At 37.8% G+C, this 13716-nt stretch overlaps 1 protein-coding gene across 5 annotated transcripts in view; it reads left to right on the forward strand.

Annotated features, from left to right (window-relative positions):
• ASNS (asparagine synthetase (glutamine-hydrolyzing)) overlaps positions 1–13425 on the forward strand; it is a 26511-nt gene extending 13086 nt beyond the window's left edge. For all 5 annotated transcript variants that reach the window (XM_017849312.1, XM_017849315.1, XM_017849314.1 and 2 more), the window contains 10 exons: positions 1134–1371; positions 6192–6377; positions 6637–6738; positions 7182–7309; positions 8758–8884; positions 10128–10234; positions 10925–11025; positions 12228–12309; positions 12402–12557; positions 13084–13425. In XM_017849312.1, coding sequence (XP_017704801.1) covers positions 1134–1371; positions 6192–6377; positions 6637–6738; positions 7182–7309; positions 8758–8884; positions 10128–10234; positions 10925–11025; positions 12228–12309; positions 12402–12557; positions 13084–13293 — 1437 coding nt within the window. In that variant the 3' untranslated portion in view covers positions 13294–13425. The remainder of the gene's footprint in view (positions 1–1133; positions 1372–6191; positions 6378–6636; positions 6739–7181; positions 7310–8757; positions 8885–10127; positions 10235–10924; positions 11026–12227; positions 12310–12401; positions 12558–13083) is intronic.
• The last annotated feature ends 291 nt before the right edge of the window (positions 13426–13716 follow it).

A 13716-nucleotide genomic window follows, 5' to 3' on the forward strand; every position in this document is an offset into this window, starting at 1 on the left:
GCTTAAAGCGCAATATTGGGGTGGGAGTTACCCGATTTTCCAGGTGTTGTGTGTCTCAGTTCCCCTGGCTAGGAAAAGGGATTCCCTTCCCCCTTGCGCTTCCCAGGTGAGGCGATGCCTCGCCCTGCTTCAGCTCTCGCTGGTCGGGCTGCAGCAGCTGACCAGCACCGATTGTCCGGCACTCCCCAGTGAGATGACCCCAGTACCTCAGTCGAAAATGCAGAAATCACCGGTCTTCTGTGTCGCTTGCGCTGGGAGTTGGAGACTGGAGCTGTTCCTATTCGGCCATCTTGCTCCGCCGCTCCAGTAACCTTTTAATCAAAACACAGCATTGTCGGTGGAGTCTGAAAGCCTGCCATTGTTTGTACAGCTGTTTAACTGCTGATACAGGTATTCTGGTGATACTACTATGCTACTTATTATTTTCTTACTGTGTTAATGGTAGGTCATATTTTTTACTTATGTATGAATAAGTGTATGAAAATGATTGCTCTTTAGTAGCATATAAATTCAGAGTCAGGAATGATGGTCAGTGATGTCAAACAGCCACAGATTTGCCTCATGGTAGCTGAGATAGTGACACCTTTGCTTTCTGATGGTTCCATGTACACAAACTTTGTTGCATGCACAGAATTATTTGAAATATTATATAAAGTTACCTTTAGGCCATGTGTATAAGATATATGAAACATAAATGAATTTCATGTTTAGACTTGGATCTCATCCCCAAGATATCTCACATATATGCAAATATTCCAAAATCCAAAACACAACACTTCTGGTTCCAAACATTTCAGATAAGGGAGACTCAATCTGAATATATATGTATTACATACATAGTATGCATATAATATGCATTTCCATCCCTCCCCAGATTACTGTTCTGGCACATTCCCATTATATTCTGTTTATCAGACTGCAACTAAAATTTTCATGGGTTCAGCTTTATGTTGAACAGAATTTGCAGCTTATGAGTTGAAACAAACCCTAGTTTGATAATGCTGTGATTCTCAAATCACCAAAGTGCATGAAAGGATTATAGAGCTCAGAAATACTGAAGCAACTTTGCAATAAAAAATTATTAGTGAATGTACAAGGAATCTAACATTTTGGTTTTGCTATTGCTTCATAAGATGCAAGAGCATTTTGAATTTGAATACCAGACCAAAGTGGATGGTGAGATAATCCTTCATCTTTATGACAAAGGAGGAATTGAGCAAACAGTTTGTATGTTGGATGGTGTGTTTGCATTTGTTTTACTGGATACTGCCAATAAGAAAGTGTTCCTGGGCAGAGATACATACGGAGTCAGACCTTTGTTTAAAGCAATGACAGAAGATGGATTTTTGGCTGTATGTTCAGAAGCTAAAGGTAATAATAAATTTTTCTATAGACTTTCATTATTGTCTTGGTTGTATGTTTTCTTTTAAATTATATTTGAAAATCTCTTAGAGAGCAATCCAGAATTTTACAAGTGACTAAGTTATGAGTCTTTACCTTTTATTAAAAAAACAGAGGAGTTGTACTCTCCTTTTCAGCACTTAAATTCTGTAATACTTGAAGGATGATTCTTTAGTGCAGTCATTTATTTTTTGCTATGCTAATATGCTCTACGTCTAGCTTGATCCTAAGTGTAGTTTTAAGTTTTCCTGTGTCATCCTATAATGGTAGGGTTGACTCTGCGATTATTGCACTGTGGTACTTTGCTGCAGTTATAGTACAGCAGATATTAGGATTTCTAAAACAGCTTTACTGATAATTCACATACCATGTAATTCACCCACTTGAAGTATGCAGTTTGGTGGTTTTTAGTGTATTCACAGATGTTGGTAACCGCCACCCCCGTCAGTTTTAGAATTTTTTTTCCCCCCCAAAAAAAAAAAAAAAAAAAAAGAAAATCAAATCCTATGCCCTTTAGCTTAGTTATTGCTGGCAGGATCAACTAGGTTTTTTGTTTTGTTTTGTTTTGATTTTGGAGATGGGGTCTTGCTCAGTTGCCCAGCCCAGGCTGGAGTGCAGTGGTTTGAACATAGCTTAGTGCAGCCTTGAACTCCTGGGCTCAAGCAATTCTCCCACCTCAGCCTCCCTAGTAGCTAGGAGTATAGGCATGCATCACAGCTCCCTGCCTCCTGTGCCCTTTAGCTTTGAATTCCATCTCTCCATATCCATCATCTGCACCCCCGCAGTTGTAGCCCCAGCAATCACCAATCTTTCTGCCTCTGGATTCCCTATTCTGTATGTTTCATATGAATGGGATTATATATCATATGGGCTTTTGTGACTGGATTCTTTCACTTGGCATAGTGCTTTCAAGATTTGTCTATGCCATAACATGTATCAGTACTTACTTTTTATGTCCAAATGATACTCCATTACATGGATACACTGCATTTTGTTTATCCACTTGTCAGTTGATGGACATTTAGGACATTGTTTACCCCTTTTGGCTATTACGAATAATGCTGCTATAAACATTGGTGTGCAAGTTTTTGTGTAGACATTTCTCTTGGGTGTATATCTAGGAGTAGAATTGCTGGCACACATGATAACTATGTTCAGTTGAAGAACTACCAGATTATTTTTCGAAATGGCTGCATTATTTTTTATTCCCTCCAGCAGTGTATTAAAATTTCAGTTTCTCCATATCTTCACAAACACTTACTGTGTGACTTTTTAATTCTAGCCATCCTAGGGTATGTGAAGTGGTATCTCATTGTGATTTTGATTTGTATTTTCCTGTTGACAGTGATGTCCAGCATCTTATCTTATGCTTATTGGCCATTTGTGTATCTTCTTTGGAGAAATATTTGTTCAGATCCTTTGCCATTTTTTTTCCTGCTAGGGATCATTTTATTTGAAAAACATAATAGACTTTATTATTTTTTTTTTGAGCAATTTTAGAAAAAATTGAGAGGAAAGTGCAGAGAGTTCACATATGCTCCCCCTCCAGTGCCCCCGCCCGGTTTTCCCAACTCTTAACATCTTGCGTTGCTGTGCTACATTTACTAGATTTGATGAACTGATACTTATATATTAACTATAGTTTATGTAAGGGTTCACTCTTTGTGTTTTATAGATTTTTGGATTTGACAAATGTTTAATGCTATGTACCCACCATTACAGTATTATATAGAACAGTTTTATTGCCCTAAAAGTCTCCTGTGCTTCACTTACTGATTCCTTCCTGTCCTCCTCCTCCTAACCCTCCCCCCCATTCTTTACTGATCTTTTTACTTTCTCTTTCACTTTGCCTTTCCCAGAATGTCATATAATAGTTGTAATTATATAGTATGTAGCCTTTTCAGACTGGCTTCTTTCACCTAGCAGTATACATTTAGGGTTCTTCTGTGTTTTTTCATGGCTTGATAGCTCATTGTTTAAATTGCTGAATAATATTTCATTTGTTTGCATGCACTGCAGTTTGTTTATCCGTTCTCGAATTATACATCTCTAATTGGGTTACTTTGTCTTTTTGTTACTGAATTGTAATAGTTTCTTATGTATTCTAGGTAGAAATCCCTTCTGTTCATCAGGGTTGCAGGATACAAGATCAATATACAAAAATCAATGGTGTTTGACACACTTTAACTGAATACTATGTACTTAAAATGAGCAATCTGAAAATGAAATTAAGAAAGCAACTTCATTTATAATAACATCAAAAAGAATAAAACACTTAGAAATAAATTTAAGAAGTGTAAAACTTGTACTCTGAAAACTATAAAACATTGTAGAAAGAAATGAAAGAAGAGCTAAATAAATGGAAAAGTATCCCACGATCATGAATCGAAGGCTTAACATTATTAAGATGTCAGTCCTCCCTAAACTGATTTACGGATTCAACTTGATCCCTGTCAGAATCCCAGATGGGTTCTTTGTAAAATCTACAAGCTGGCTCTCAAATTCATATGGAATTGCAAGGGACTAAGAATAGACAAAACAATCTTTTGAAAATGAGGAACAAAGTAGGAGAACTCATACTTACTGATTTTAAAACTTACTACAAGACAATGGTAATAAGGACAGTATAATACTGGCAGAAGGATAGATGTATAGACGAGTGGGATAGAATTGAGAGTCAGAAATGAACACATACATATATAATCAACTTTTGACAAGGGTGCCTGCCAATAGTATTCAGTGGGGAAAGAAGTTCGAAAACTGGCACAGTGGCAACCAGATATGTAAGCATATGCAAAACCTGGAGTTGAACCTTTACCCAACATCATATACAAAAACTATGGATACAAAAAAATGCATCAAATGAATCCATTTTGAACTAATCCACATAAATGTAAGGGCTAAAACTATAAAATCCTGAGAAGCAAACATAGAAGTAAGTTGTCATGACCCCGGATTTGGCAAATCTTTCTTAAATATGAGACCAGAAACAATAATACAAATTGATAAATTGGACTTCATCAAAATAAAACAGTTTTGCATGTCTAAAGGACACCATCAAGAAAGTGAAAAGACAGCCCGCAAGTTGGAAGAAAATACTTGCAAATCATGTATAGCACTTTTTGATGGTAAACTTGAGGAAGACATTTATTTTTTATCCCTTACCTACACAGTAGTAACATCCTAAAATCTCTCTCCCTGCCTCTTTTGCCGTTCTTTAAATCCTTTCTCACTTAATTTTCAGATTTAATGTTGGCCAAAGCAGGGATAATGAGATCAGTCAAAGGGGTACTTAGGACGCTAGTGACAGTGTTTGTACTGATACCGCAACTGGCTTATTTTCAGGCATTTCTAGTGTGATCAGATGGCAAAGAGCAAGTATATATATGTATGTCAGTTGCCAGGACTGCTGGGCAAGCTTGGTAAAGAGAACAGTGGGGAAAAGCAGCCTCCTGCTCCCCTGGGCCTTCTTTGAGCCTGATGATCACTTGAAAAGGAACTAGAATCACATCCAGTTTACCCTCTGAAATTCCTTGATTGTTGTTTTCTATTTCCTTGACACTGTCCTTTTCCAGACCAAATTATCTCATCTGGAATACTGCAATAGTTTTCCCTTCTCAATGCTTTTAGAATAACCTGTCGAAAACTCATCTGATTATAGTGCTGCCTGCTTAAAACCTTTTAATTACTCCCCATTCCCTATGTGGGCTGCGTAGCTCACTTGAGCTCTGCTAGCTGGTGAGGGAATCTGGGTCCTTTTTCTGGTATTTGAATTCAGTGCTACACAGGTTACTGGCTGGGTAGACAGTCTCAAATTGTAAATCACGGGTATTCCATGTAGATAGTCTGTTACAGTCTACAATAAAACATTGATGTTTGTGTCAAAGATCATGGTGGTGTGAGGTTGGGTACTGTCAGTGAGAATTTATTGAGGAAATTTAAGTTATATGGTTTTATTCACATATAGTGTATAACACTAGTTAAGGGATAGATGTCTTCTTATCTGACTTTAAAGTAGCTAAGAGTGGATCATTGTACTTGTTAAAGGTCTGGGAACCATGGCTATTTTATTTTGAGACGGAGTCTCGCTCTGTGGCCCAGGCTGCAGTGCAGTGGCCGGATCTCAGCTCACTGCAAGCTCCACCTCCCGGGTTTATGCCATTCTCCTGCCTCAGCCTCCCGAGTAGCTGGGACTACAGGCGCCCGCCACCTTGCCCGGCTAGTTTTTTGTATTTTTTAGTAGAGACGGGTTTTCACCGTGTTAGCCAGGATGGTCTCGATCTCCTGACCTCGTGATCCTCCCATCTCGGCCTCCCAAAGTGCTAGGATTACAGGCATGAGCCACCGCGCCCGGCCGGCTATTTTCTGAAAATACCTCAGTGATGACAAATGACTACCAGACTATCATAACATTAGGACTCCAGTTCATCCCTTTGCTTCATAAGTATGTCTTTTCCTTTTGTATATATTTGCTTTGGTATAGAAAATAGATTTTCTTGATTAGAAATCTAAGAAGAAGAAATTGAACACTGGAGGTTTTTCTATTTCTTTCAATTACTAAAAGTTAGTGTAATTTGGCAGTATATTCCTATGCCATTATTATCTCTCCAGTAAGTAGATGGTAGGGCTTAGGAAAATAGGAAATTTTTTTTCCTATTTTGCTTATTTAGTGGCCATGTGTTTGTATTAAAAAGGGAAAATAAATAGGAATGTAGAGGATGTTAACTAATCGTGACAGTTATTGGGAAGGGTTACCTAACTTGAATAAAGGTATCTTTTTGAATTTGTAGGTCTTGTTACATTGAAACACTCTACGACTCCCTTTTTAAAAGTGGAGCCTTTTCTTCCTGGACACTATGAAGTTTTGGATTTAAAGCCAAATGGCAAAGTTGCATCTGTGGAAATGGTTAAATATCATCACTGTCGGGATGAACCCCTGCACGCCCTCTATGACAATGTGGACAAACTCTTTCCAGGTAGCAGACACGCATCCACCTCTTCCCCATCCTTCTCCAAGGGAAAAAAAATTTTAAGTTGTACTCTCCCATCATTTGAATGATTTTAGTTTCAAAACCTACTTCCTATTTTGTTTGGAGGGAACACATTACGATTTGGCACACTCCACCATTGAGTAAATACCATCATGATAGATGTTGATGATTGTGTATTTCATTTCAATAACTAATCCAGCCCAAGATTTTCTGGAGCTGTTTGGTTTACTTGCTGTGTTTATAGGTTTTGAGATAGAAACTGTGAAGAACAACCTCAGGATCCTTTTTAATAATGCTGTAAAGAAACGTTTGATGACAGACAGAAGGATTGGCTGCCTTTTATCAGGTGAAATCAATTAAAAAACCTAATTATATTTCGTGTGTGTTTAATTGAAATGATTTGTAGCCATCCCTTTTGTTTTTACTATAAAATATTTTCTGTATGATTTAATCTTTCCTTCATTATAGGATGGAAACAATTTTTTATAAGCTGCATTTAATAGTCATAGTCATACTCCAACTTGAGTTATAGTATAGCTATGTTATTGGTGTTAAGAGTGAGGCAGTGGATGTTTGGAATTCTGTGTAGTGATTTTTAACCAATTCAAATACCACTATTATCACGGTTTGTATATTTTTCTCTTACTGAAGTTGATTTCAGTTTATAAAACTTGCGGATTTTAAATGGTAAAACTATGATCTTGGTGCTTATCAGGAATATACATCTTCTGTCCCTGTCTTATGCAAGGCACATAACTAGGACACTTCCACTTCCCCTTTTGCTTGTAGGGGGCTTGGACTCCAGCTTGGTTGCTGCCACCCTGTTGAAGCAGCTGAAAGAGGCCCAAATACAGTATCCTCTCCAGACATTTGCAATTGGCATGGAAGACAGCCCCGATTTACTGGCTGCTAGAAAGGTAAGGTGCTGTCTCTGTCCCTTGTGTAGTTAGAGTAGACTTATTATTAGAGTGAAAATGGAGTCAATAATGGGTGATTCTACTTCTGCTGCTGTATTGACTGGGACAATTGTTTTAAATTAAATGTATTAAAATAGAATGAAATGGCTGTTGAATATGCACTGTGTTGTACACTGTCCTCTGTGTACTTTTATCTGTTATGACCCATACAATTCTCACAAAGATTCTATGATGATAATTATGCTCTTTTGAAAGTAAAGGTATCTGGGCATGGTGGCCTACACCTGTAATCCCAGCACTTTACAAGGCTGAGGGAGGTAGATTACTTGAGGTCAGGAGTTTGAAACCAGCCTGAGCAACATAATGAAACTCCATCTCTACAAAAAATGCAAAAATAGCCAGGCTTAGTGGTGCCTGCCTATAGTCTTAGCCTCTTGGGTGATAGAGCCTGGGTGATAGAGCAAGACCTTGTCTCAAAAGAAAATAAAGTAAAGGCATAAGTCAGGTGCAGTGGCACACACCTATAGTCCCAGATACTTGGGAGGCTGTGGTGGGATGTCTGAGCTCAGGAGTTCAAATCCAGGCTGGGCAACATAGCAAGACGCCATCTTGAAAAATTTTAAAAAAAGATTTTTTGTTTGTTCGTTTGTTTTTTTAAAAAGAATGTAAAGGCGTGGTATCGTGGCTAACACTGCAGGCTTTGGAATCTGACTTGTGATTTGAAATCCTGGCTCTACTCATTGATGTAACAAAAATAATAGTGTCTGCTATGGGGAAATGTTAAGGTGAAATAATATAATTCGTGTAAAGTAAGTAGGATAGAACTTAGCGTGTAGTAAGTACTTAATGAGTGTTAGCTGTTATTATTATTTTTAAAAGTACTGTATTTAGAATACTGTGGGCAGAGGGTAGCTTGTCTATATTCAGTGAGCAGGAGACCTAGTTCCCACTATGGAGAACTTTCATAGCATGGATGAGAAAAAGCTAGAGAGCAGTCTCAATGCAAAGTGATCAATGCCGAGAGAATTCAAAATAGCCAAGGAAAGTAGAATGAAGGGAGGGGCCATTCTACATAAGAATAACATCCTGGATATAAAATTAGGCATTTCAGAAGGACCAAAAAAGACCAAGCTTAGTGTGGGACCATGTTGGAGTAGAGAGAGATGAGGTGGGTTAGGTAAAATAGGTAGGGAGGGAGGTGCCAACTGGGAGAATGGCTGAAGCCTTGGCACCAGAGGAGCTGAGGTGAGACTTACTTCCTGGTGGTGGAGTTGAAGCAGGCGAGGAAACAGTGCTAGATGGAGCTTGTATGTGGTGGGCTGTAAAATCATTTTTCTTTTTTTCCCACCATTGTTAATTCATAAAGCTTTGTGAACTCCCGTCCTGTTTGATTTTCAAGGGAAGTTATTTTCTTTAACAAATAAATGGGTATTTCTTTATGTAATAAGGTGGCAAATCATATCGGAAGTGAACATTATGAAGTCCTTTTTAACTCTGAGGAAGGCATTCAGGCTCTGGATGAAGTCATATTTTCCTTGGAAACTTATGACATTACAACAGTTCGTGCTTCAGTAGGTAAGGTATTATGATATTATTAAATAAAAGCTTTTCTAATACTGAAAAAAAGTAAGGTTTAAAAAATTTATTTCACAGCCATATTTTTAAAATGTTATTTAAGGATGAATGCAAATTAAAGTCCCTATGTATCTGATTATTTAAGACCACTTAAGAATTTCTGAATCTCTTTTGGAGTGAAGGGAACAATAAATACATAGTTCAACCGCCACATTGTTGGTATCACTGCTGGTGTTTCCCCAGGGAGCAGATATGTATTTTCTGCCCTCTGCCTCCCATTTCTCTTAGAGTTTCTCTGGCTACAGTCTGTATACAGTGAGGCAATAGGTCTATTTGGTAATGCATTTTTGATAAGAAATGCTCATTTTAGATATATTTTAGTAAATATTCCATCACATAACTTAACCAGTCACTAGCTATCATTGCTCTGCAAACAATATTAATTTTATTTTGTAAATAATGTATCTACTGAGATTGGAAGTATACCCCAAATTAGACTGATCCAATGTTAACGAACCTTTGTATGCTACTGCCTCCCTTGAGAGACTTGCCTTGGAGGGCAAAAATATCTTCGGTATTACAATGGTTTATGACCCTCCAAAACATCACAATAAATAAGCTGATAGACAGGATAGCTCTGGTATTGGAATTTCATGGGGCTGGGGTGGGGTTAGGAAAATAAGTGTCTATCACCTCAGCTCTCTAGCTGAGGTGATAATAAAAACAAAGCTGAGAAGAAACACTAGTTTAGAGGGATGTGGTGGAGGACCAAGAAGGCGAGTTTAATAACTTATATAGTCTCCCCAGCTTTATGTGAAATCTGGTAAATGGGGAGTGGCAGGGGGAAAGTACCTAACAAAATTAACACTAAACCACCAAAATGGCTGTTCTTATTTTTGTGTCATAATACCACCAGGAAAGGCATGATTTTAGGTATTTGAGTCATTGTTCATCTTAGCATAGTTTTGAAGTGAACATTCTTGGTCTAAAATCATTAGAATTTTAAAACCTGTTTATAAAATGACAGAATGGTTCTGGGTTATTTTATTTTACAGTAGTGCTTTTGGATTAAGTACATCTAAATGGCTTGTAAATACAAGGTCATTATTGTGGAAACTACTTTATATTAATATGAAGTCCAGCATGGTAGTAACACTTTCAATTATTTCCAAAAATCAAATCAAAGGCATTTTTGGTGGAAGGTTATGTTGACATTAAAGTTAATTTCTCTCTCTCATTTAAGGTATGTATTTAATTTCCAAGTATATTCGGAAGAACACAGATAACGTGGTGATCTTCTCTGGAGAAGGATCAGATGAACTTACGCAGGGTTACATATATTTTCACAAGGTAACCACTCTGAAGCGGAGGAATATTCGTGCTATATTAAGAAAACTATGAATTATTTGACTATTTCTATCATCTTTCAGTATGACAGTAATAGTTTTGAGTATCTTGTGAGGTTACAAAAGGGAATCTGATAATGTTTGCTTTCTATCTCTTGGGGAAGAAAGAAATTTTAATGTGTAAGATGATTTTTATTCTTTAAAACTAGTTACAGCTGGGTGTGATGGCTCGTGCTTATACCCCCAAGCTGTTCAGGAGGCTGAGGTGGGAGGATCACCTGAACCCAGGAGATTGAGACTGCAGTGAGCTGTGATTGCGCCACTGCACTCCTACCTGGTTGACAGAGCAAGACCCTGTCTCTTAAAAAAAAAAAAAAAAGCTAAAAATAAATAAATAAAACTAGGTAAGCTTCTTGAGAATCACCTTTCTGCCATTTCTTAGCATCCTGTGGAATTATGACTGTTGCCCTGTGTGTTCATTTTATTCTAATATTAGCAGTTTGGTAGGAAGGATGGCATGTTTTGTAAAGCACTGCTTACCTCTGTCTGTATACAGTGGGAGTACAGTTATTTACTCCCTTCCCTAAATTTGTTTGACTTGTTGTCTTATCCAACTTTAGGATTGGAGAGGGAGAAAGAAAAACTGCTTTGTGTGCCAAAAGCAAAACTCTTGGTGTTTTTGTTTGTGAAATAGGCTCCTTCTCCTGAAGAAGCCGAGGAGGAGAGTGAGAGGCTTCTGAGGGAACTCTATTTGTTTGATGTGCTCCGCGCAGATCGAACTACTGCTGCCCACGGGTAATACTTTTAGAGGCTACTGTAAAACAAAAACAAAAAAACACCGAAAAAAGAAAACCAAACCAAAACAAAGAAAAGCTCAATACCCTGAAAAAATAAAAATCCATAGCTGATTGGCTATATGTTGCATATAGTTGGCTATATGTTACAAAGTGTGACTTTTATAGAGAAAATGAAGCTGTTTCTTAACTTTGTCCCAAAAGAATTAGGCCACATTTCAGTGTTGTTGTGGTATATGGAGAGAAGTCTTCTTCCATAGGTTGTTTGAGTTGGAGTTTTCACCTTTAAAAGGTAACAACATGCTGCTCACATCTGAACAACCAAGATGGAAGAGGGAAGGCTGCTGCAGCAGCTACTTAAGTGTTTTAAAGAGAAGTAAAGATTGTAAACATCATGTGACAAGTACTGAGTGTTCACCGTGCCTATTTGGTGCTGTAGTGACCCTGAGGGGATAGGGTAGTGAAGATGCAAGGGGTTTGATTACATTATAATGAACCAGGTGTCCTTGGTATCATTTCTGGTTGTCTAAAGTTATGTTGAAGAACGGAAGACTTTTACTGTACAGGATAAACAACTGTCATTAAATGTTTTAGTTGCCTCTGCTGAATCACAGCTAGATCAGGATATAATTAAACATGGGTTTAGGGAATGAACTGAATCTGGTTATTATCCTCTCTGCTTGTCCTTACTAGAGTCACTAGGCTTCAGGAAACCGGTGATACGGAATTTGATGAAATATAGTGGGACTCTGGTTTAAATTGCATATTGTATGTGAATTGTTAATCAGTGGTTAAAAAATACTGTATTATCATCACAATTGTTAGAAGAGATGGTCTCACCTAGAAAACACTGAGTAAGAAAGGTTCAGGCAAGGTATTTTCTTAATGATTGGGTTACTCATGATTTGTAACTTTTCTGCTTTTGAAATATGCATTCAACTATTCCTAGAAGGGGAAGTAAAAGTAATAGTCTCAGTTAGTTTTACTCCCTCGATGACATGGTATATATATATTATTTTAAATGAAGATTTTTTTTGTATTTATTCGTTAGTGTAGAGCAGTCATTAGGGGGCTTGTATTTGACTGTATGACCTTAACATTTCTTAGGATCTGGTTGAATTGATGGGAAAACTGAATCAGAACCTAAACTGACAGGCACTAAATACCCATTTTAATTTAGATTTTCTTCTTTTCTCCTTTAAGCCTTGAACTGAGAGTCCCATTTCTAGATCATAGATTTTCTTCCTATTACTTGTCTCTGCCGCCAGAAATGAGAACTCCAAAGGTAGGTAAATCAACTCAAGATAAAAACTGTCCATTGCCATCAGATTATATTTGTAATTTTTAACTGAGGCTCCTTTTATTTTTTCATGTCAGAATGGGATAGAAAAACATCTCCTGAGAGAGACGTTTGAGGAGTCCAATCTGATACCCAAAGAGATTCTCTGGCGACCAAAAGAAGCCTTCAGTGATGGAATAACTTCAGTTAAGAATTCCTGGTTTAAGATTTTACAGGAATATGTTGAACATCAGGTATAATGTCTTTAAAAACGTTTTCAGGAATGCGACAGTTTGGATGCAGAGCTGTCATTGCTGTTCATTCTGTATTTAGTTTGAATGCTTTGTCCCTGTCAGAGGGATTCACAGTCTCTGTAAACACTTACCTCTTTTATAAGAATTACATAAGAGTTAAGTAGCATGAAGGATTATAAAGTAGCATCTAGAATTGAAAGAGAGAGGAGACTTACTACTTATCATCACTGATCTTCATTTATCAGATTTTTGGGCACCTGCTGGGTGCCAGATCTTGTTAGGCACAAATGACTAAAACAGAGCCACCACGTATTAAAAATATGCATATGAGTGTTCTTTAAAAGGCACTGCAGCTATCCATATTATGAATACTTTAGCATTTTCTAAGTGATGGGTGATTCAAAGGGTCTCATACAATTTACAGTCATGTCTTATCTGAATGTTTTCTGTTTTGTGAGACCAGAGTAAACAAGCATTTCCTGCCATTTTAAAAAAACTGTTTGCTCCTATATGCTTATTCTTACAGGTTGATGATACAATGATGGCAAATGCAGCCCAGAAATTTCCCTTCAATACTCCTAAAACCAAAGAAGGATATTACTACCGTCAAATCTTTGAACGCCATTACCCAGGCCGGGCTGACTGGCTGAGCCATTACTGGATGCCCAAGTGGATCAATGCCGCTGACCCTTCTGCCCGCACACTGACCCACTACAAGTCAGCTACCAAAGCTTAGGTGCTCTTTATGCTGTAATGTGAAAGCAAATATTTCTTCTTGTTGTATGGGGACTGTGGGGAGATAGGGGAACAATGAGAGTCAACTCAGGCTAACTTGGGTGTGAAAAAAATAAAAGTCCTAAATCTAAAACATTGCTGTAGTCATTTATGTTCATACAGTCTCTTCATAAGAGGTAACTAAAAATTTTTTGCTGTATCACAGTAAAGTGGAGGGTAAGCTAGGAAAAGGGAAAAGGATCTGACGTCTGCAAGACCTCACAGCCCTCTCCTGGCAGATCTGCTTTAGATGACATTTGCGTCTTGTGCCTGTGTGGCTTCCTTCCAGTCCTTGCCTCATCTTAGGGACGTCATCAAAGGACTACACTATTTTGGTTCTGCCTACATTCCTAACAGCTGCCTAATTAGACTTGAGACTTGAGTC

This window comes from Rhinopithecus bieti, unplaced genomic scaffold (assembly GCF_001698545.2).
Source record: "Rhinopithecus bieti isolate Rb0 unplaced genomic scaffold, ASM169854v2 scaffold_31127, whole genome shotgun sequence".
Classification (NCBI taxonomy): Eukaryota; Metazoa; Chordata; class Mammalia; order Primates; family Cercopithecidae; genus Rhinopithecus; species Rhinopithecus bieti.